The 23,184-nt window shown below is 53.9% G+C and overlaps 8 protein-coding genes across 8 annotated transcripts; 3 read left to right on the forward strand and 5 right to left on the reverse strand.

Moving 5' to 3' along the window:
* Positions 1 to 694: 694 nt before the first annotated feature.
* TRIREDRAFT_33197 (uncharacterized protein) lies at positions 695 to 1,252 on the forward strand (the record flags this gene model as incomplete). The annotated part of the gene is made up of 2 exons (XM_006965179.2): positions 695 to 889; positions 1,016 to 1,252. Coding segments are annotated over 2 exons (432 nt in total), but the record flags the coding sequence as incomplete, so codon positions are not given.
* A 352-nt stretch (positions 1,253 to 1,604) lies between these two features.
* Positions 1,605 to 2,111, reverse strand: TRIREDRAFT_43083 (uncharacterized protein; the record flags this gene model as incomplete). The annotated part of the gene is made up of 2 exons (XM_006965193.2): positions 1,605 to 1,719; positions 1,822 to 2,111. Coding segments are annotated over 2 exons (405 nt in total), but the record flags the coding sequence as incomplete, so codon positions are not given.
* A 439-nt stretch (positions 2,112 to 2,550) lies between these two features.
* TRIREDRAFT_121850 (hexose transporter) lies at positions 2,551 to 4,842 on the reverse strand (the record flags this gene model as incomplete). Its single annotated transcript, XM_006965433.1, has 5 exons — positions 2,551 to 3,231; positions 3,302 to 4,014; positions 4,069 to 4,551; positions 4,624 to 4,689; positions 4,793 to 4,842. 5 exons carry the CDS (start codon positions 4,840 to 4,842, stop codon positions 2,873 to 2,875), a joined length of 1,671 nt encoding a protein of 556 aa, XP_006965495.1. The 3' UTR covers positions 2,551 to 2,872.
* Positions 4,843 to 4,980: 138 nt separating this feature from the next.
* Positions 4,981 to 7,402, reverse strand: TRIREDRAFT_107445 (uncharacterized protein; the record flags this gene model as incomplete). Its single annotated transcript, XM_006965434.1, has 6 exons — positions 4,981 to 5,349; positions 5,521 to 5,617; positions 5,732 to 5,851; positions 7,070 to 7,110; positions 7,319 to 7,326; positions 7,372 to 7,402. Coding segments are annotated over 6 exons (666 nt in total), but the record flags the coding sequence as incomplete, so codon positions are not given.
* A 1,478-nt stretch (positions 7,403 to 8,880) lies between these two features.
* On the reverse strand, positions 8,881 to 12,475 carry TRIREDRAFT_62121 (uncharacterized protein; the record flags this gene model as incomplete). Its single annotated transcript, XM_006965435.1, has 3 exons — positions 8,881 to 10,297; positions 10,454 to 10,926; positions 10,982 to 12,475. Coding segments are annotated over 3 exons (3,384 nt in total), but the record flags the coding sequence as incomplete, so codon positions are not given.
* Positions 12,476 to 17,471: 4,996 nt separating this feature from the next.
* On the forward strand, positions 17,472 to 18,886 carry TRIREDRAFT_77989 (uncharacterized protein; the record flags this gene model as incomplete). The annotated part of the gene is made up of 5 exons (XM_006965301.1): positions 17,472 to 17,548; positions 17,634 to 17,669; positions 17,789 to 17,973; positions 18,033 to 18,126; positions 18,200 to 18,886. Exons 1-5 carry the CDS (start codon positions 17,519 to 17,521, stop codon positions 18,884 to 18,886), a joined length of 1,032 nt encoding a protein of 343 aa, XP_006965363.1. The 5' UTR covers positions 17,472 to 17,518.
* A 927-nt stretch (positions 18,887 to 19,813) lies between these two features.
* TRIREDRAFT_77991 (uncharacterized protein) lies at positions 19,814 to 21,584 on the forward strand (the record flags this gene model as incomplete). The annotated part of the gene is made up of 2 exons (XM_006965302.1): positions 19,814 to 20,397; positions 20,479 to 21,584. 2 exons carry the CDS (start codon positions 19,814 to 19,816, stop codon positions 21,335 to 21,337), a joined length of 1,443 nt encoding a protein of 480 aa, XP_006965364.1. The 3' UTR covers positions 21,338 to 21,584.
* Positions 21,585 to 21,617: 33 nt separating this feature from the next.
* Positions 21,618 to 23,182, reverse strand: tr42600 (4-hydroxyphenylpyruvate dioxygenase). Its single transcript, XM_006965436.1, has one exon. It carries the CDS (start codon positions 23,031 to 23,033, stop codon positions 21,789 to 21,791), a length of 1,245 nt encoding a protein of 414 aa, XP_006965498.1. The 5' UTR covers positions 23,034 to 23,182; the 3' UTR covers positions 21,618 to 21,788.
* Between the last annotated feature and the right edge of the window lie 2 nt (positions 23,183 to 23,184).

A 23,184-nucleotide genomic window follows, 5' to 3' on the forward strand; every position in this document is an offset into this window, starting at 1 on the left:
GAAACGAGCCTCGTCATCCCCAGAGACTCTGTTTGGCGGGATGTTGGTGATGGAAGAGACTCAGGTTGCTGCTCTGGCGCTGGTTGGGGCCGATAAAGGCGAGTCTGGCAGCTCCCGGTGACGTTGCCAAGGCGGCATGACTAAGCGCAGAGGACCTCCCTGTACTTGCGACTGCGCCGAAATCGATAAGCCATCAAGGTCCCTCGAGGTCCCCGGTCACAAGCCACATGCCGGGCACCTTGTATGGGGTACATGCCATGACGAACTCTTTTCGGCTTCTTCCAACCGGGGTCGTGCCGTTTCTAGAGCTCACAGCTTTCTTCAGCTTCGTCTTCGTTTCTCCTCCCGTCCGTCCTCCACCTCACCAGCCGGCAATTGATCTTCTGCAACAAACATACATCTCCCCATCTCATCGACGGTTCTCAACCCTCGCTTACGCAGCCACTCAATTCATTTAACATCATCAACCACCCCTCTCTCCAACGAAAAGCATCCTCCTCGACCCCACCAAAGCAAAGCATAGCAGAGTCAAGCAACCATGGCATCCAACCGCACCCTCAACCTCCTCAGCCGAACCCTCCGCACATCCAGACCCTCTCCCGCCAGCACCCGCCGCCTCCTCCTCCTCCCCAGCATCACCCGCGCAATCCCTCCCTCAGTGGCGCTCCCCCAGCGACGCCAGTTCTCGGCGCACGCGAGCCTGCGCAAGGGTATCATGCCCGACACCTCCAACCCAGACAAGCCTCCCACCAAGACCGAGACCAAGTTCGCCGTGGCCGAGCTCTCCGACGCAGAGTACAACGACCTAGCAAACGAGTATTTGAATGATTTGCTCGAGAAGTTTGAGACGCTCCAGGACAATGGCGCGCCGATTGACGTGGAATATTCGGTTCGTTTCCTTGTCTCCTCCTCCTCCTTCTCCTCCCTGTTTCCTTCCCCTTGCCCAATCAATCCCATGCTGCAATTGCCTAAATGCTAAAGCTGACCCCCATCTTCTTGCAACAAAAAAAAACAGTCCGGCGTCATGACCGTCACTGTCGCCGGCAAGGGCACATACGTCATCAACAAGCAGCCCCCGAACAAGCAGATCTGGCTCTCGTCTCCCCTGTCCGGGCCCAAGCGGTATGACTTTTGCGTCGCGAGCGAGGGGCAGGGCGACAAGGAGGGCACGGCACTGGGGACCTGGATATACACGCGCGACAACTCGAGCCTGGACGAGCTTATACACAAGGAGATTGAATTGGAGCTGTAAAAAAAGAAACTTCTTAATCGCCAGAGGAGAGAGAGAGTGGGCGAGCGCTGGGCATGTGCATTTGGCAATGGAGTTTGTACTGCCTGGCTAAGGCTCTTCTTGTAGGAAGAGAAAGTGTGTTTGATAGAAGTTTAGCCAGCAAAGTGGCACGCGTGATCTATTCCGCTCTGTAACATCATCTTAAAATGAAAACAAATATATGACAACAAGGCCCAGACCTTTATCAGATTCCTGCACTTCTGTTTCCGCTTCTTTCAAGCCATCCATTGTGACTTCATCTTGCACTGCCCTGGTATCACAACTCTCCCCCCAGACAACTTCATCTTCCCAGCCTCATCCATCTCAACCCATCTCACCGTAGACAAAGCCCCATGCTCTTATTCAGCATCGCAACCGTCATGTTATAATGCCTCATCCCCTCCTGCTGCAACTGCTTCACATCAGGCCTTGCAACATCATTAGCATCTCTCCTCCAAATCCAACCCTCAGAATCAAGCAAAATTGATGGGCAAAAGACAACAAACAAACAAAACAAAAAAAAAACTCACTTCTGCTTCGACTCATTCAACGCCTTCCGCCAACTCCTCCATCCCCAACCCGACTCCAACCTCACCCTCACCAAGTTCTTCAAAATCTTATGCTCCAGCCCTCTCTCCCTCGCCGCCGCCTCCAGGAACCACACCGTCCTCTTCACGCCCTCGCCGTCCAGCTCCGCCGCCGCCCCTGCCCCCGAGCGCTCCCGAAAAGCCGCCCGCAGCTGGTCCCGTACGACGTATCGCGCGGGCGCAGAGTATCGCACCGCTTGGAGGAGGCTGCGGTAGAGGCGCCGGTAGGCGTGCGTGACTTCGAGGTTGGTGGCTGCTGCTTTTGCTGCTTTTGCTGCTGCTGCTGCTGTTGCTGTCGTTGCTGCTGGTGTCATGATGTGTGTTGTTGTTGTGAGATTCTTTGAGAAATCTAAGAGCAAATCTTCATGGACTCTAATTCTTGGAGTCCGTTTTCGGTGTAAAGGGTTGTGAGAGTGTGTATAGAGAAGCATGTAGACCTTGTGGCGTAGATGGCAAACACGGTTCTTTACCAGCTTTTACAACGTGCGGTTATAGTACGCTGCGCACGGAGCAGACCTCGATGGACGAGCAACTATCACCATATATGAGCATCAACTGATTGACCAGCGACTGGCATATCGCTACTGATAACTACTACTATTCAGAACTAGCGCTACTGGAAGCTTCACCCATTGCTTGCCACCATCTTTCACCATGCATCAGTCTGTACATCGTCGCACCATAAGCTGTTCAAGCGGCTACCTATCTCATCGAAACACTTTACAGGTCCTCCTCGGCCCAACTGGGTGCCTCCTATGTCCCCCTTTATACCCGTGACTGCTATTGACACCCGTCCTTCTGGCTGATGCAACCCGGGGCAGTTCCAACCCCCCATATATACCAAGATCCATCTCCGATGCTGGAAAACCAGTCTAGGTCGATTGTGTACCCAATGGAGCGAGAGCAAGCCAATTTTGCATCGCTCCGCAGTCTAAGCGCTCTGGAAAAGAAAGGAAAACAAACGAAAAGAGCAAATCTATATGGGTACTCCAGAAAATGAACATGACAGCCTTGTTCAGCTGTCATTGCGACCCTCGTCATCCTGGCCGAGTGGAGTGTATCGCCCTTGTCCACTGCTCGGACTGCCCGAGCCGCCACGGTTGACAACCCTAGACAGCCATCCGCTGATGCTTCGGTCGTCACCACCACCCTGGGCAGCCTTGTTATCACTGCCATCAGGGGGGTCAAGTGTGAGGCTAGGGATGGGCGTCGTTGAGCGGAACGGCGTACGCCCGGATCCAATGGGCGACCCACCCCGGATAAGTGACCCGGTTTCGGCATGAATGGACGGGGTGGCTACTGTGCTGGCATCGCCAAAGATGGAGTCCATGTCCTCGAGGCGGACTCCGCAAGTCTCTGGGTAAATGAAGTAAACTGAGAGGGCCAGTCAGCAATGTCTCGAGACGGGTTGAAAGGGAGAGTCGGTGATAGCGCCACAACTTACCAATAACAAAACTGGCAACGCAGAAGAATGCGTGGACGAGATACAGGCGCCACTTAATCCACTCCTGCAGAATCGGCGTCATTTCACCCACGAGCCAGTTGAAAGCCCAATTCGTGGCGGTCGACAAGCTGGCACCCTTGGAGCGGATGCTGAGAGGCAGGATTTCAGGAGGGTAGAGCCAGGGAATAGGCCCCCATGAGTAGCCAAAGGCGGCATTGTAAATCATGACGAAGAGAACCACCATCCTAGGCGTCCACTTGACGTCAAGGTAGAGGAAGTAGGAAATGAGAGACAGGGAGACGGCCATGAAGATGGCTCCGGTGAGGAGAATCATTCGCCGACCCCATCGATCAACGAGATACCACGGCGGAATGGTGGAGAGGAAGTACGTGATGCCGTTCAAACCAGTCATGAGGACAGCATCATGGCCGACCCAGCCAGCCGATTCGAATACATAGGGGGCGTAGTAGGAGATGACGTTGATGCCATTGAGCTGCGCAAGGGCCTGGGCAGACATTGCGATGAAGACTCGTGTGCGGTATCGTCGGAACATTTCAGAGTACGACCGTTCGCCCTCCTGGCGCTGGAGGAGAACGCCCATCTTGATCTCGCGGTACTCATCGCGGGCCTTGGCGTTGTGGATATCCCCGGCACCGTAGAGATTGGCAATGACAACCATGCCCTCCTCGTCGTGGTCATTGTCCAGGAGCCATCTGGAGCAAGCAATTAGCATTATAGCCAGACATAGCAAGGCAGTCATTTCTTACCTGGGCGACTCCACAATGATCAAGCTTCCCAACGCTAAAAGGGCGCCCATGATACATTGCATCATAAGCGGAATGCGCCATGACAGATTGCTCTCGATGTAGCCGCAGCCATAGTCGACCCAGACGGACGTCGTATAGCCGATGATATTGCCGGAGAACTCGATGCAGGCAAGCTTGCCACGGTTGTGAGGAGGGGAGATTTCGGACTGGTAGACAGGCACAATGGTGGAAAGCATGCCGACGCCGAAGCCGGCAATGATTCGCCCGAGCATCATCATCGCCATCGACGTTGCCAGCGTCTGCAATGCTCCTCCCACAAAGAAGATGCAAGAGCCGTACAGGATTGTACGTCGACGGCCGATGATGTCGCCAACGCGGCCAACAATGAGAGACGAGATGAAGGCACCGATTTCGAGAATGGCAACCATTGTCCCGACCTCGGCCTTCGACGGGTGGTTGAAGTAGTCAATGAAGTACGGGCCCCTGGGAGGAAATGGATATCGTCAGTTTCGATTTGCCTGCTACTACGGGATTGGGGGGGAAACAGAAGCCTACGTGATGATGCCCGACATGACGCCTTGGTCATATCCGAAGAGGAAAACTCCCAAAGAAACGAATATGCTTGTAAAATACCTATTGCAAACTCGTTAGCATGATTGTCGAGGTATCCCTAAACAGCCGAACACGACTGAAGCAATTGAAACTGGAGACGTAGGTATCGTACAGCAAGGCCTTGCCCGTAAGGCCGTGGATGGAGCCCGAAGAGCCCGCCATGATGGAGCCGATGCAGCGTTCCGCTCGAGTCGGTGGTCGAGGACGAGCGTCGGGAATATCTATCGCCTCTTTGTCGACAAACGGCGACGGCGAGAACGAATGGGAGCGGCGGTGCGGCGACGGGTCGTGGATGCGGACCTTCTTGTGCTGCTTGTACAGCGGCTTCGACTGGCGGCGGTGGACGCTGGCGAGCAGCTCGTCCTCAATGTCGGCGGGCAGCTGGATGCGGACCGGGTCGTTGTCGTCGGCGTACTGGTCGCCAATGTCGCCAGTGTCGGTCCAGGACGATGTCTCGGACTCGGACGACGGGCGGTGGTGAGGGGCGCCGTATCCCCTGGCGGAGAGGAGGGATGCCGACTGCGAGTCAAAGGCGTCTCGGTCCCTGTCGCCGTCGGCGCGCGAAGGGAGGGTGCGAAGGGGGATGTTGGAAGGGAGCCGGGTCGAGGTTGGAGGAGGAATGTTGGGTGGTTTTGGGGGCTGATCAGCAGCAGCACCCGTCTGCAGGCTCTAAGGCAGAGAGAGAGAGAGAGAGACGAGACAAAGAGGAGAGGGAGAGACAGAAGCAATAAAAGAGCGAGGTTCCCGTTGTTCGTGTCAGCGCAGCTGCTCCGTACTCGATACCTGTCGCTGGGGTCGGGTGACAAAGAGAGGGCGGATTGGCGTCAATCAGCGACGGACGGACGGCGGTTTGATGCCTGTGGTCAAGCGGCGTGAGACAGCCTTGGCGGCCGGCGGAGGTACACGCTGGGTACGAGCTGGGGCACCGTGGAAGCCACTGTCAAGGGCTGTCAAGGACTGTCAAGGACGGGCAGAAACACGCAGAAACAGGCGGATGGCGGGCGATGACGGGCGCATAAACACGAGGCGCGGCAATGTCCCGTGCATGTACCGCTCGGGGCCGGCAGCGCGGCGATGGCCTCGAGGCTGGACTTGCAGATGACCCGGAATCCCAGAAGCGCGAGGGCCACGAGCCTCACGATACGTCACCGGCGGGCCGTTTTTAGGGCGGCTGCAGTGGTTAGAGTGGTTGAGGGTGATAGTGCGGGTGGAGTGTCGGCGACAGATGCACGATGGAGGCGCCTTTTGAGGGGGGAGGGGGATGAGATCGGATGCCTTGATTGGGGAACGGGGGGGGAGAAGCTGGGGTACAGCTGATTGTTTCCTTGGAAGGCTTCTTTTTTTCGCTTTTCCTTGTGCCGAGATAGGCGGTTGAGATGCTGGAGAAGCGGGAGGAGGAGAGACACAAAGATGGAGAGACGCAGAGACGAGACAAGGACGAAGGCAGCGGAAAGGTGGAGATGATTCAGATTTGAGGAGGAGGAACTTGGGAGGAATAAGACCGGATGCAAAAAACTGCCAAGTGGCGGCTGTGGTGTGGCGCGCTGATCCTGATTCTCGCCCGCCGAATAGGGGGTTTGAGACGTGAGGAGGAATAATGATAACACGACGGAAACGAAGATGGAAAGCGTCCAATTGAATGAGGAATCGGATTAATAGGATGTCGACTGCTTGGCGGCCGTTGCAAGAAGAGAGAAAAGATGGAGGTTTGAATAAAGTTGAAGCAGGAATTTGGAACAGAAGAAGTGGAGGGCAGTTCAATGGATGGATTCCACGTTGCGCGCTCCGGGAGATGACGATAGGCGTCCGAGTCCCCTAATCTACAGCGCTCTCGCCCGCCAGATCCGCCCTGATAACGCGCCTCTCAGGGGATCAATCAATCACCTGCAATCCATGGATCAATCAATGCCCGCGCCTCATATTATTCGATGGTAAGGATCCGAAGCCCTCGGTCTGCCCATAAGCCCAGCTGAAACCGGCAGAATCCAGATTGAAGGGCAGGTCATGCCGTTTGGTAGCATTCATTATGAGTTTTTATTAGAGATTGATGCCCCGAAATTCTCGAATTCAACTGTGATACCCATCATAAACGGTCGGGTGCTGGGTAGCACACCGCCTGCCCTCAATTGCCCGTGAAGGATCACCACATGCACCTAAATTAACACACCATCTCGAACCTCACTTTATACCTCAGTTTCTACTATGTACTACTGCAGGCCCAGCTCGCCAGCTTTACTTCCTACAGATGATTGGCATACATACAGAAAGTTGGCAAGTTGGATAAACATACCAAGCATCTCCAAGCCCAAAAACCCCAGCAAAGCTCCGCTATTCCCATAAATCTCCCCACTGACGTACGCAGACGACGCATCAACAACCGCTCACATACGTTGCCGCCATGAGGCAGCAGAGAGGCGCCGTGGCTCTCGCCTGGTATATGGACGCATCGATGGATGTAATTACGGAATCTCTACTAGTCGAGCTGCTCTGTCCATCCATCCATTGGCAATGAGGAGCTAGTTGGGCCAGCCTTGGCCATGTCCCAAAAACACCATTGAGACTGTCAAGCCCATGTCTTCCTATAGAGGCCATTTCCGACTCGATCTTGCGAAGAGCTTGGCGCTAGGTAATACCTTACCTTAATACCTACTACCTTACCTACCTACCTACTACCTACATACCTCTACGTACCTATTAGATGCTTGACCTCAACTTTTGCCATTTTGGATGGAATTTGTTGATAAGCGATAAGCAGCGCTTGTACTTCATGACTCCGTCCGTACCTTTGCATAGGTACAGGTGAGCTGAGTTTCACTGGAAATACCAATCTTATATTCGAGGCTTCAGACGCATATTTGGTATTGTGGACGACTTACATGTAATCTAATCAGCACGCCGAAACATGGCAATATCACAGGGTGTCAAAGAGACCCTGCAGTGCATCGAGTAGGTAGGAAAGGAATCGTCGCCATTGCGTACCAAATGAGAGCTTTGGCTGGTTATAGCTTCAGTACGCCACTTTCACTTGCATATCGGCCCTTTACCTGAATGTTCAAAACTCTAGTTCCGAATTCAATGGCTATATAAAGTGAAAAGACCTCCCATTAATTCATCTTTCAGAAGGATAGGCAAGAAGCTGTGTGGCCAGGCTTCGGCATTGCATTATTCTTCACTGGTAATTTGATGGCTTTTATATCTCCAGCATCTCCAGCTGCAACGTTCTATAGCGGTTTATCTACTGTCAATCTCAGCGCAAGAGCGGCTGATGTCGCATGATACAGTTGTGTGTCAACCCCCCATGTCCACCTTACAGAGTTATATCAACAACGGCCACATCTACTTCACCAATAGTGTCGAATGAGCCTCAGCAAATTCCCTATATCGGCCCAGGGCTAGATCACCGGCGTGTTCAGATGCTTGTCGTGTGATGACTCTTATATATTGCCGGATGACGCCAGTGATTGAATGCCCTCCGCAGGACAGAAACACCGCCGTTCAGATCATGGAACCGGGGAAAGCGGCTTCGATACTTGAGTGCTGCTTCGTGAGTCCAGTTATGATTTCTAATGAGAGACTTTCGAACCTGGCAATTGTTTCCCTTGACCTACCTTTCACAAGTATGTCAAATAGTCAGTCACATACAAGTCACCACACCACCACCCACATGAATCTCCTCAGTTCTCCCACACGTGTAACGCAAATACCCCAAGTGATCAGCACAACGCCAAGTCCCCCTTCCAGCCCGTCCCCTCACGTGGGATCCTCCACTCATTCTCAGCTGTGGAACACCGCCCAATGTCAGACGACATGCTCATTAGCAAAGGTCGTGTGCAGATGCTTTGTCCAACCCTCCCCCTGGCTGTACGAGAATCTCTACGAGTGTCGGGTAACGGAAACTTATGTGCTAATAGATAGATAGTATCCATGGTTAATTCAGGATGTGCGACACCGGTCGGCAGTGATACGATCGACAACATAAACTCCAGTTCCTCCGTAGTCCAGACAAGCTTCAATAACACGCTTCAAACTGCTTGATGTCCAAGACGTGCAGCCAGCAATGAAGCAACCTTGAGTTGACTCCGTACACACAAATCGCATCCCACTTGTGTAGGAGGCTCAGAGATTGTCCTGATAGGTAGGAAAAGTGACACAATTCGAGTGATTCGGTTCTCATAGCGTGTTGTTATAGTTGATACTACGTCAAGCCAGTACCTTTTCCAGCTCGTCCATCGAGAATTGCAGCAAGAGCATCTGATGGGCTTCAAAGACAATGCCGACGAACCCTTCATCATGCGTTGCCATTGTGTACGGCCGGTATTCTGGAGGAAGCCACAGCACCCGCTGCTCTCCTTTGTAAATCCAGTCTGATCTGGGGCAGAATTTGAGTCCTGATACCCCAAGTGTCTGGGGCAGGAATTGCTCCAGCGAGGCATCCACGACATCAGTTCGGCCATTGGGAAGTCGGGGCACAGGCTGAAGCTGCAGGGCACAAGTCAGATCGCCATGCAGTGGTTCGAAGAAGCTGTCAAAAGTCTGAAGAGCCGTGCCCGTGCTAACATCGTAAATATGAACGCTGCCAGATCTTGACGCCAGTTCTATCCGTGCATCGTCTGGCGAAAATGCAACAGCTACAATCTCATTCCCAATAGATTTTGTCCCATCGTTGGACCATTGTAGGCTGCCAGCTGAATTCGTATCCCATATTCCAAACACTGGAGGACCCATGGATGCGGCTGCCAATAGACTTCCATCCGATGAGAGCGCGATCGATCCAATACCAGGGCCAGTGCTTATTACAGACTCGACATTGATGGACTGTAGGCGCACACCCGAGAAGACATCCCAAATATCGATACTTTGCGCCCCCCCTGACGCCAGCCGCTGGCCATCCGGAAAGAATGCCAAGGAAGTAATTAGCTGTCCTGAGGTTTCGAACTTCATTAAACATGCGCCGTTAGTTGAATCCCAGAGTTCGATAGTACTACTGTGTACTTCTTCAGAGAAGAATGCCAATGCAAGATGTTTGCCGTCTGGGGAGAAGAGGAGTTTCCAAAGAACATCGGTGAGTTTCTTGCTTGCCTTCGTGGAAACACTCATGGCCATGTCCCATAGTTCGATCTGATAATTGCTACCCGCAGCCCCTGATAGGTCTGCGATCAACGTGCCATCCGGTGAAGGTACTGCCAAGTTGCACGCGGATAGACTATCACAATTGAGTTGCCGCAGACATGCACCAGTAGTGATGTCCCAGATTCTATAACATCCACCTCCCGAGGCTGACATCAAGCTCTTGGGGTCAGTCAAGAACTTCAGCGCATCGAAGACTTCGGATTGCTTGCCGAATTCCTGGAGGCAATTTCCCGTTGAAGCATCAAGTATGTGGATGCATCGTGACGGTGCCATCGCCAGTCGTGAAGCGTCCAACGAGAAATCCGCAGCCCACGAAAAGCGCTGCTCTTCAAACTCATCGACGTCGAAAGTACGCGGAGAGAGATGCACGTCGGTGCTCAAGTTCCAGATGTGTATTTGCTTGTTTTGTTTGTCCACCACGCCGGCGAGCTGGGTTCCATCGGGTGCAAAGGCAGTATGGCATCTCATGTTGTGGCCGAGAGAGTGACTCTTCAGTTCCATTCCTGTGCCAACATCCCAAGAGCGAATGAAACTGAGAATACCCCAACCGTTGCAGCTTGCAGCCAGCCGTGTGCCATCAGTCGAAAAAGTCAAGTGCATATCCTTCAGGTCCCACCAGTCAGTACACGCTGGGACCCGAAACATGGATGAGATCGTTGCTGTTGTAAGATTCCAGACTTCAACTGCTCCATTGGAACCAGTAGCGAGGTATTCACCGCCGGGTGAAAATGCTGTGCTACGGACGGCGTCGTGACAGCTGAATGTATGCAGACACACGCCTGTCTCTATGTCCCAGACCTTGGCTTCATGATCAACTGAGCCAGATGCCAGCTGTGTTCCATCGCGCGAAAACGCCAATGCAGTGACAATGTCCTTGTGGCCTTCAAGACACTGTAGGCGTGCTGTCCACTCTGAGGGCATAAATGGTAGCTTTACGATCCACTCTGGGCCTTCCGTCTCTTCGTATCGCTGCCTTACCAAGCTGCATGTTGGAGAAAAGATCAGGGCCGAACTATAGATCTGCGAAGGCGCAAGCCCGATTCCGATTCTATGGGACAGAACAAAGCGGTATGCATCTTCTATGAGGTCCTGGAATTCGCAGGTATTGGATGTCGTCTATCATGAGGTAGTTCTTGGTTAGCCATCGTCATCATTGAAGGGGCTCACTTACCAAGCCTCTTAAGGTCCCAACCATTCTTGTGGCGTCCGTCATTCCCCCGATTAAGCTGCAGGCTTCCAGCCAGTTCAACAGCTTATTGTTGAGAAAACGGTGGATGATGCCGTCTTTCTGTAGACTTAGCACACATTTCTCCTTCTCCAGGTCGTTGACGGCTTTGAGATGATCTGCCCAACAGACACAAGAGTATCTCGCATGTCTCAGGACATCTTCTTGTTGATTCGGCATTTGCTCCTCAATGAGGACGCCAGGATAGCGGAGGTTATACATGTCGCGCCGCAGAGTCGCTGACAGGATTTCCATAGACCTCAGAAAAACGGCATAGTGTTGGCTTCCAAGTCGGGGGGCAAACGTCTTGTCCTTTAGCAAGAAGTCTTGCGCAGATTGATGAACAAACCGCACCACGCTGTCTCTGACAACCAGGAAGGATCCGCACGAGGCAACTATTTCCTCGAGGTCTTCATCGCTGAAATCATCCTCAATGTCCAAGAGAGACGCCAGTTCCGCCAACGTAACAGGTCTGTATACGATGGCAGCCAGTAGTAGAATCTTCTCACACAAGTCAGAGTCTTCTGATTCGCGGATCTGCTGCATCATTCTTTCGTAAAGCGGTCCAAGGTCAGGCGGGAATTCGGCCATCTTCTTCATAACATGTCTTTTGCGCACTCCCATTCTTGACAATTCTTTGCAAACTAAAGCCACCCAGAGAAATGTCCCTCTCGCGTTGTCGGTCAAGTAGCTTTGAACCTTTCGTTCCATCTCCTCGTCCAGCCCTTTCGCAACTCTCAATTGAGCCGCTTTTTGGGATACGAAAACGCAAATAGCCTCAGCCACTGACTGCTCATTCAGTTCGAGGGAGAAACGAATCTTTTGTGATGCTGCGCCCAGCTTTGCCTCGATCGTGGTCCAATTCCTGCTTGACACGATCCATTTCGCATGAGGGTTTGCGGATTTTCCAACTATCAGATCAAGGAGCCGCTCCAAGTCTGTCTGGCATTCGTCAAGTGCGTCGATTATAAATACCTGCCCGTCCAAGCTGGGATCCTCTAACAGTTTGGTGAACATTTGAGATAACACGACCCACGAATTGGCGTCTTGGAATAGGGCTGTGCCGGCTTGGTCATACTTTTCCTGGATGTGTGGGAGGAGTTGTCGATTCGTATCCACCAACAAGTAAATGAGGCCGCGTAGAACAGCCGTGGCAGTGTTTAGTCGCGGATCAGTTGCCTGGCAGAAGAAATAACACGGCCTTATATCTAAAATTTGCAGTTCGTCGATGATACCGCACACAAGCATCGTCTTCCCCTTGCCGGGATCACCTTTGATCCACAGCAGATGCTTTTCCTTGCCATCTCGCCAAGCAACGAAGTCATCATGCTTAATAGCCCAGCCATAGACGCCTTGCAAAAGGCCACCATTTGTCAGTTCAATTCGGGACTTGTCATCGCGTGGATCGGTGACGCGCAAGTCTTTCAGACAACGCTCCTCGTCCTGACTGAGGATACGCTCCTGAAGCTTCGGCCAGAAGCCTTGTATGTCAGATTGAAGTATTCGACTGCTTCGGTCGATCTCGGCAAGTCGCCTGTGAATTTCCAGGCCGTTGAATGCTCTGGTTTCTTCTTGAACAATTGCCTCGGCATGGCGGATATCGTCCAGCTGGCCAGTCCAGTCATCAGTCTTGATCGCATCTCTCCAAAGTACTGATCCGTGTTGGCGATAATAACGGCATACGCTCTTCATTTGGTAGAGGAGAAGCTTATGGTACAGGTCGACTATATGTTTCTCGGTCCGGTCGCGCAGTGCGCTTGGTGCTGGTTCGCTTTGGTCGCCTTCCAGGAGTATGTCGGGAAGATGCCAATACCAGTCCATCCTTGATATAACATACACCATACCTTTTTGATTCGCCTTTGCTTCCTGGATGGAATTTGATATCATCTCGGATGCCGTTAGCAGATGATTGACCGCACATGGAGCTCATGAACCCACTTCAAAAGCAAGACAGACTCCAGTCCATGCAACTGCAGCCTCTGGAACAGTTCGAAGAGCTTGCCTCATGGCAGTACTCACTGCGGCCAGGCCAGCACCAATCTTTTGCTTCTTTGCTACTTTTTCTTCCTGCCGTCTCAGAGCCGCATCCGCAACCGTATACATTTGTCTCCATCTCTCGCCGTACTCGGCATCGATTCGATTCTCCGAAGAGGCAGACTCAGTATTGCCATGCTGACCGCGAAGGAGTTCCCGGGAGAGGACCTTCTCGTATGACGCTACGAGCTCGGCGTTGCTCGATTTCAGCAACTCGTATGCTTCGTTCCATAGCCTCCCCTGAAGGGGCTTTTGTTCGACAATCGGCACAATGCCCGTTGGAGGCTTGAGGACGGCCGGTACTGCATTGGGCTCAGTCGGGGAGTTGGGCTGAGCAGACGGGTGTACTTGGCTGTTTCTTCCCGATTCTGTCCTCGACAGTTTTGCTTTCAGCTTGTTGATGAGTCGCGGCATTGCGCTTCAATGCCTTCTCTATTGAAGCACAGAAATGGGTATGCGGGTCTAGAGTCTCAATAGGCCGTTGAGTAGGTGAGGTGGTGTTGACTCCTGCGACATATCGATTGGATGCGTAGAGGTAATAGAGCCTCAGGGAGGCTGACTTGGGAGCTGATTTGCTCCAGCCTTTTGTGCGTTCATGTGTCACGGAGCAATTACTGATTGGGCCATACCTGCCTCGTTGGATGCACAATCGATTGCAGGCGACCCAACCAGAGTGCTGCACGTTACCGGGTACATTGAAAGGCGCCCATTCAAGGCTCGGAATACAAGTCACTTGCTGCGACCTTTTAATGTAGGCTGGTGAGGATATGTTGATGCGGCCTACCCTGAAGGAGCGGGTAGGCAACGGCAAGGTATTGAATTTTGTTCTGAGGCCGCTGGAAATCTTTCGACATGATATACCTTAGTTGGATGGTGGGTCCGGCCAAGGTATGGCGAGAATTTATTAGACGCAAGCAGCTGACATGCCTATACACGAATCTATCTCGTGTCTTTTCAACAATTGAACTCTACGACTGTTGACAGGCCGTGGTTGTAGGTACTATCCAAACAAAAGCCCGCGGTTGACGAAACGGAACGCATAGCCTCATAGGATAAAATGGACCAGCTTCCAGCACGTGATCCGCTACAACAGGCGCCCAACGCCTGGAACATCTTCCGTAGTATAGTGGTCAGTATGCAAGCTTGTCACGCTTGAGACCCGGGTTCAATTCCCGGCGGGAGAGATTTTTTGCCCTACAATTCACTTTTTGCATGGGCGAAATACCTCTTGCGCTCATGCTCGGTCAAGCAAGGTTGACCGTGCAAGTCTAGAGCGAGGCAGTATTCACCTTGTATCGCCGAGAAGATCGGACATTGAAAACACCCCGTCCGGCGGGACACATCAGCAGCGCTACGCCGGGTTATCCCGAATTTACATGGGACGAGACAACGCGAACAAACATCGCAGGCTATTGTCCCAACGATCCTACGTGCCCTTCTTTTACCGAGCAGCACAGCACGAAAGCAAAGCTGCAATCCAGAGTGAAGAACGAATCGAGAAAAAAAGAAGAGAAAAAAAAAACATGCAAAACAAGGCTGTCCAACCGTGGGAAGAGACCCGCAAGGACTGCGGAAGAAGCAATTTAAACGTGACACCCGCTTCACACTAACAGGCCGTGGCCGGGCTCCCATAGGAGGAGTGTCGTTTGAGCCGCGGGAGGTGTATGAGCGTGTGCGACAACGTAATCAAACCAAATGTCCTCCAAGACAGTCATGCCAATACGAACTGAGCGTCTGACTCGGATATTTGAAGCTCACCACTTCCTACGAGACATGCTTGGAGACATGAATACTAGAATTGGAGCAACAGCCTGAAAATATCAGTAGCGAGGACCGATAGAATGGATGGGAAATGCCATTTTTGGAACCGCTGACGCAGCTTTGCAGAGCCGCGATTTGCGGCGTTGGGTGTCTGACGCATGGAGGTGCTGTGGAGAGCGCGATTGAGTGCCCAAGGCCGGTCGTGTCTCCGTAACTCGTACGAGTGCATGCATGAACATGCCCCGTGCTTTGGGCCTTGCTCGCTTGCTTGGGTCATGCTGGGGAGTAAGCCGGGACTGTCACGCACGGATCCAGCCTTTCTGCTCTTCTGTCTATTTGTCGAGTTGCAGCATGGAGATGCTTGCAAGTTGCTCATTGGTTCGCTTAGAAGTGGTGGTAATGGTACAGTATCGTGAAGAAGCAGAAGAAAGAAAAGAGAAGAACAGAAGAAAAAAAAAAAGAAAAGAAAGGAAAAGAGACGCAGCAAATGGGCGTTAAGCTGCATGATGATCACCTGCAAGATGCAATGCGTGGCGGCTTAAGCGACGGCCACAGCTGGGAGCTCCAGACGTTGGGGGGGATCGTTTTGACGAAGCCACACGTCGATATGCAGCGCCACGTAGCCTTACATCAACCACCTCACATGTGTTGTGTGTGTGTGTGTGGTGGTCAATCTATTGGGCTAAAGTATGTATGTGATGTCTTTAGAAGCATTCGATTGGCTGGCGTGTGCGTTATTTGCCATACGAGAAAACATGAAGCTCGTTGGGTTTTCATCAACAGTGGCAGCATTTACAAGTGTCGATTCCATGCTATGGCGCTTTGGTTCTGGAAGAGAGGATTTGAGAGGGCCATCGTCGATGGATTGATGTCTTTAGCGCAGATTGTAGTCACGAACTGGAGTCTTTAGTGGCCGGGACGGCAAATTGCCATTGATGCATGAGGCTTTCCCGACTGTACATACTGTGCCTCCATCAAGACAATCGGGATATTATTACCTACACAGCGGATGAGATGGTATGATCGACTGCGCCTTGCCAGAAGGTCTCAGACATTCATATTCCAGCCCGAGGCTTGGTGACCCCGGCCTACCTGCTGTACCCGCGAATAACGTGAGATGAGGTCGCACTCGCAATTGTTTCTCCGTTTGCGTCTGGCCTCTTGTCTTTGCTTTCCATTGTCTCAGTCATCTCAGCTATGAGAGAAATCACAAGGGTGTGCCCCTGTCCAAGCAAGGATTGTCAGCCAATAATGCTGCGTATAGCACTAGCGTGGAATCAGCCGAGACTCCACCCCGTCCACTCAGCAAGCCCGTTCCTGCTTTAGCTGCCCAGTTGGGTCCTCGACGTCGAGGTCGGGCGCGCCAGGCTGCCGCTAGAGAGTGCTAGAGCTCAGCGCCAGGCCGCTGTGAGAGTGCTGGAACCCAGTGGCCAGGCCCGGGGGGGCTTGACGGGGGCTTGACGGGGCGTGGCTAGGGCGCGGAACAGCGAGGAACAGGCCTGGAGCAGCTCGGCCATGGGTCCTGATGGTTGCTTCGGTCAGTTGTCTAGCGGCGCGGCCCAACCACTCGCGATGGGGGCATGCTGCCATGGGCCAGACTTGGCGACTCCAAAAGGTCCCTCGTTAGTACTCGTACTCGTAGGTGCTGAGGCCGTACGTACAAATGCTGGAATTAAAGGTACCTTACCTTGCCTTTACGAGGATACGGTACTGTGCAGTACCTCGACCTTGAGGGGAGTCACCGGGCACTGGCATGTACATGCGCAATCCACGCATTGCCGGCGCTGGCCCGCGGTACTCCCTTCATCACCAGTACTGCTACACGTATCAGAATCGGTATCGCCAGGCGCTGCCCCCCGGCCGAAAAGCTCCCTCAGTTCCATGCTGCAGGTGCGTCGAACACCCCCGTTTTTTCTCCTTCGGACCGCCAGCGGTTCTGCTCTCCCTTGCTTCTCAGGACTCGACCTTTTCTGCCTGTCTCTGCACTCATCCTCCTCCACAGCCCCGAATTATACCGGCAAAGCGCACCGTCGAAGCGAGACTCGGCCTCGCCTGTCATCAGATTGGAGCGTCTGGCCTGGCCCCAAATCACGGCCCAAACCGCTGGCACAGACGGGGCGCCGCATTGGAGACGATCCATCCGCCAGCCGGGTCGCGACACCGCGCATACAGCTGACAAACGGGCTCCTGGTTCCCTCCGAGCTGCGTGTCGAGCACTCACACTTCGATCCGTTGTTGTCGCAGCCAGATCTGCCACAGACAGCGCACGAATTACGTCGATATAAGCGGCAAGACTCCCGCAGCCTCGCGTCGCCCCCGAAGTACGATCCGACTGGAACGGACCCTCCCGTAGCGACGAGAGAGGAAAGAAAGAAAAAAAAAAAAAAAACAGCAAGGAAACGAACGAAGCGAGACGAGGAGAAGCAGCAAGGGCTCAAGCTTCGTTTCCAAGTTGCATCTTGGCCCTGACACGCGCTCCCCGACCAACCTCTGCAGCTGCCTTAGCGCCACCTGCAAGCAGACGCCGAACAGCTGCACTCTCCGATCGATCGTCAATTGTCGACACCATCCATCGTCCTGACTGCTCGCTCTGCTGCCGTCTCGTCCATTCGTCCACTCCCGATTGTGATTGCATCGCCGGATGCTGCTCGCGTGCTGATCCAACTGCTCAAAGCATCCGCAATCACAATGGGGTCCACAGCCTTTGGCAACTTTGACGTACGCTCTCGTCCGATCTTCATGTCGCATCGTCTCTGCGTTTGTTGTTGTTTGTTGATGTGTTGCTGACCAAGCTCGCAAACAGGACTTCTGCAAGGATTCAACCTTGCCGATCTGTAACGTGAGTGCTTGCTGACTTGAGGTGCAAGATCGGAAAGAAGAAGGACAAGGAGAGGAAGAGACGGAGAAACAGGGCCCAAAGGAGGATTGTTTGCAAAGCTGACCATTTGCCTGCTGCAGTTGCTATCACAACAATTCAAGAACCAGACCGGTCCTTGGGGAGGATGTACGCTCACGGGAATCCCGCTCAGCGGCGGCCGACATCTGGGTAATCTTGGATCGATCATTCTTTGTGGCCTCGGGATTGCCATGGCGTCGTTCCTCATTATCAAGTCGGACAAGAAAAAGGCCGCCGTCGGCCGTCGGTATGTGCTACCGCCAATTGCTTCACACGCATGGGATGACAGAGCTAACGGCGTGGCAGTGAGATTCAACTATTCCTACTCAGCTATATCCTAGTCAGCATCTGCGAGATCTTTTCGGTCGGCGAAATCCCCCTTGGAAAGACTGTGCGAGTAGTGAGTTTATGAGCCATCCTTGATATCCAAGCATCGTGCGCTTGTTGACGGTTGACTGACATTCCACCTTCAGGTTTTCAGCGCAATTCACATTGGCATGATTATCGCGTCTACTTGGATCCTGATGCTCAACGCCGTTGTTGGGTACCAGCTGCTCGACGACGGAACCCCCTTGTCCCTGGCGCTGCTTCTGATATCTGCAGGCGCCCTCTTTGTTGGCACTGGCTACATTGCGCTCGACACTGGATTCAGCTGGACCGGATTCTGGGATAGCAGCTATCAACTCCCAAACCGCAACATTGCCCTCTATGTGCTGTACCAGCTGGTTCCCCTGATCTTCATCGTCGCCTTCTTCGTCCTCGAGACGGTTCTCGTCCTTCGAATCCTGGGCGAGCTTCGTCCCATGATCTACTTGGCCGCTGCCGCCGTGCTCTTTGCCGCCGGCCAGGTTTTCAACTACGTCGTCAGCAAGTACATCTGCGATGGGACCAACGGCAAGATCGACGGAGCCCTCTTCGAGACGCTATTCACCCTGCTGGCCGTCGGCATGGTCTGGGTTTTTTGGTCCAGCATCACCGAGGACGACTGGCCCATGCCCGCTACGGAGACCTATACCTCGCCAGGCTATTCCACTGCGACTGCGGGATATGCAAACACGGGATACTCCAGCCAAGCCTACGCCGGCCCAGGCTACGCCTCCCAGTCGTACACTCCTCAATCATACAACACCCAACCGTACAACTCTCAGCCATACAACTAAGATATTTTTTTGACATTTTTTTTTTCTCTTTTGGGTTCGAAACTCGGCGTTCAGGCGGCAGCATTTACAGTTTCACCTCTTCTCTTATATATACTTTCTCACTTTTTTCGACGAGTTCTACGACGAGTCGGGCGACACGCTCACGCAGCACATATGGAACTGGATGCAATAAGCCAGCAGTGACGGATCCCCTTGTTTGAGGCGAGTGGAGGAAGCGACCAGCCGCATCATGTTGGAGCTAGAGTTGCTTCTTTATTTTCTTCTTCTTCTTCTCTTCTTTGTTCAGCCCTCCGTGAGCGAGGTGTTTGGGCTTCTTTAGTAATAATGTTTTGCGTACTGGTGTCGCTTTGGTTGGAGACATCTGAGAGTTGGAGAAAAGAATGTGGGAGAAAAACATCGACTATGTTCCTGGTTTCTAGGTTACACGCTTGGGCGGGCTCATGGCCCGACAGCATGTATAGTGGTTTAGATGTGGCTTTTAGTATACCCCGAAGGAAGAGAGTAATATTCGCAGTTGATTGAACATGAAGCAGTGGATTCAGTGTCAGGAGGTTGAGTCTATCTCAAATAGTACTCGTACAAATAAAAACATGAAGGCTTCCTTGTGGTCAAGAGCAAGCTATACCGATTAGGCACATTTAGCAGGACTCTGATAGGCCGGTGCTGTGGTGGGGAACCTCGAGCACTATGTAACAAGGCTGTGAGTTTCCGTCCTTTAGCAGCCTTATCGATTCGTGACTTGACCTCTCTAACGAACTGCACGTCATCTCTCTCTCTCTCTCTCCCTCCTCTCTCTCTCTTTCTTTGAACCACACGCGCTTTTCTCTTCTTCTATTTTCCCCCGTCTTTTTCGACCTCAAGCCTTGATCCTACCCCTTTGGACATAAGTCATTCACTGTACGCTCTCCAGCAGCACTCAATTCCACCATGGCCGACTCCGATGGCGAGTTCGTCGCCGACGACATGTCCGACGACGACATCATGGACCACACCGTGACGGACGGCGACCCGAACGCGGCACGTCCCAAGGGCTCCAAGCCGGCCAAGCGGAAACGCGACCGCAACGGCGGCTCCAAGGCATGGGAGCAGTCGCGGCGCACGTGGGAGACGGACCTGCCCGAGGAGAGCGACGGGATGCTCAACCTGGCGGGCTACGAGGCGGAGCGGCGGCGGCGGCTGCTGCGCGACACGACGCCGCTGCAGAGGGGCATCATCCGGCACCTGGTGCTGGTGCTGGACATGTCGTTTGCCATGGCGGAGAAGGACCTGCTGCCGACGCGGTACCGGCTGGCGCTGAGCTACGCGGCGGCGTTTGTGCGCGAGTACTTTGAGCAGAACCCCATCTCGCAGCTGGCGATTGTGGGCATGAGGGACGGCGTGGCGCTGCGCGTGAGCGACATGGGGGGTAATCCCGCGGAGCACCTCGAGAGGCTGCGGGAGTACGAGGGGCAGGATCCGTCGGGCAATCCGAGCTTGCAGAATGCGCTCGAGATGTGTCGGGGCGCCTTGTTGTGAGTAATCGCCGACCATGGGAATTTTTGTGTTTTTTTCATTGAGTGTCAAGGGGCTAATTGCTGCATGTATGATCATAGTCACGCTCCTTCACATGGCACACGAGAGGTACTCATCATCTACGGCGCCCTGCTGTCGAGCGACCCCGGCGACATCCACGACACAATCAACAATCTCGTCGCTGAGCGAATACGGGTGTCGGTGGTTGGGCTGTCCGCCCAGGTGGCTATTTGCGCGGAGCTGTGCTCTCGGACAAACGTGGGAGACGACTCTCAGTACAATGTCGCCATGGACGAGACGCACTTCAAGGAGCTCTTCCTGGCGCTGACGACGCCTCCGGTGAATCGGACAAAGGAGCAGAGCACGGCAAGTCTCCTGATGATGGGGTTTCCGTCGCGGACGCTTGCCCCTGGCGGGACGTCCAGCTATTGTGCTTGTCATAGCCAGCCTTGTCGGGAGGGCTACCTGTGCACTCGTTGCGGTGTCAAGGTGTGCAGGCTGCCTTCGGAGTGTCCCGCCTGTGGACTGACGCTCATTCTCTCCACACATCTCGCTCGCTCATATCACCACCTGTTCCCCCTGCGAAACTGGGTCGAAGTGCCCTGGGCTGAAGCCGCACGATCCACAGCCTGCTTCTCCTGCCAAAGCCCCTTTCCCGAGCCTCCCAAGGCGAACAAGGAAAAGGGCAAAGACGAGGCGGCGCCCGCAAAAGCACCGGCAAAGGGCGTCAGCGAAAGCGGGCGGTACAAGTGCCAGGTGTGCGACCACCACTTTTGCATCGACTGCGATGTCTTTGCGCACATGGTGATACACAACTGTCCCGGGTGTCAGAGCCAGTCGCAGCAGGCTGCTGCTGCCGCGGCGCCGTTGACTGATGGGGTGGAGGCGAATGGGAATGGGCATACGACGAATGGTGGGATGATGGCTATAGATGGGTAGACGGGGGGCTTATTACTGACCCCGGGGCAGAAAAAGTGCCACAGGGTGGCAGGGGGAGTAGCTGTCTATTTGGGCGTATTGGGTATCTTTTACAGACATTTATAGTTTGTTTGTCTTGGGCGTTTTAGATGAGCATGTACGGAGTCTCGGTCGGTACTTTTGGGCGATGCCTTTCCAGCTACCCTTTTTCTTGGGATAGCTTCAGTCAAGATTGGTAAAAGGGGGGGCTTGTATAACATCATATCACAATTGGAAGATGAGGGGGGAAATTTTCCATCTTGATCAAAATACATCTCATTTCAGCGTGTGATTCATATCATGGCTGCAAACTAAGCATAATGCTCCCATAAGATCGACAAATAAACAAACAAAACTCCTGAACAGAATGCTTTCCTTCCCATCACTCGCCTCCCCCTTTTTTTCCCCGCCCATTGGTATCATGAGGTCCTTTTTACAGGTTCCCTCTCTCCGCCTGCTCCCGCTCAATAGCCTCAAACAAGCTCTTAAAGTTGCCCGCGCCGAACCCCTCGAAATTGTTCCTCTGGATAATCTCGATGAACACCGTCGGCCGGTCCATCAACGGCTTGGTAAAGAGCTGCAGCAGGTACCCAGCCTCATCATAGTCAATGAGGATGTTGAGCCGCTGAATCGTATCAAGATCCTCCTTGAGCTGCCAGTTGCGCTTCTCCGTCTTGAGGCGCTGGCGCATGGTGTCGTAGTAGGTGGACGGGACGTTGATGAACTCGACGCCGCGGGCGCGCAGGGCGGACACGGAGGAGATGATGTCGGGCGTGAGGAGCGCAATGTGCTGGACGCCGGGGCCCGAGTTGAAGATGACGTACTCCTCGATCTGGGACTTCTTCTTGCCCGGGGCGGGCTCGTTGATGGGCATCTTGACGAGGTTGTTGGGGGAGGACATGACGATGGAGTTGAGGGCGGAGAACTCGGTGCAGATCTGGGAATCGTCGACGGACCAGAAGCGGTGGAAGGACAGGCACTTTTCGTAAAAGGCGCAGGCGGACACCATCTCGTTCCACGACTGGTTGCCGACGCAGTGGTCGATGCGGGCGAGCGGCACGTCGGGCAGGGCCACGGACGAGGCGCGCTTGCTGGCCGCGCGGAAGCCGGGCAGGAAGGGCCCCGCGTAGCCGCGGCGGTTGATGAGCGTGTGCGTCGTGTCGCCGTACGTGCAGATGACGGCCGTGGTGACGGAGCCGTGCTCGTCCTTTGTCGCCGTCGGGCCTTGCACGGCGACGGCGCCCTCGGCGACGGCCTTGCTGTACACGGCCTCGACATTGTCCACCTCAAAGGCGACGTCCTTGACGGCGTCGCCGTGCCGCTCGAGGTGCGCGTGCATCTCCCTCAGGAGCTTCCTCTCGGCGTCCGAGATGGGCTCGTCCTCGGGGAGGTGCGCCTCGGACCGCAGCGGCGACGTGAAGACGAAGCGGACGCCGTTGCAGCAGACGACGTACGACGCGAAATACCGGCTGCCCGTCTCGAGGCCGCGGTACGCCGTCGTCTCGAACCCGAACAGCGTCGTGTAGTAGGACGCCGCCTGCTTGGCGTTGCCCACCCACCACGTTACGTGGTCATAGCCGGTGAAGTCGGCGGGCGGCTGGATGGCGAGGCTGTCCGGGGTGGTGTCGTTGGCGGCAGGGCGCTGCTGGGGGGAGTCGCTGATTGCAGAAGGGGACATTGCCACTCAGAAAGGTATAAGGGGAGGGGGGTTGTTTGCGTCTGGGCTGTAGATGTATGTTGGTAGAGACGGGATAGATGCAGACGCAAGAGGTCTTTGATGATGGTTGAGAGAGATGGTGTGTTGGTATTGGTGGTGATGTAGAACAGAT

This window comes from Trichoderma reesei (assembly GCF_000167675.1).
Source record: "Trichoderma reesei QM6a unplaced genomic scaffold TRIREscaffold_9, whole genome shotgun sequence".
NCBI lineage: Eukaryota > Fungi > Ascomycota > Sordariomycetes > Hypocreales > Hypocreaceae > Trichoderma > Trichoderma reesei.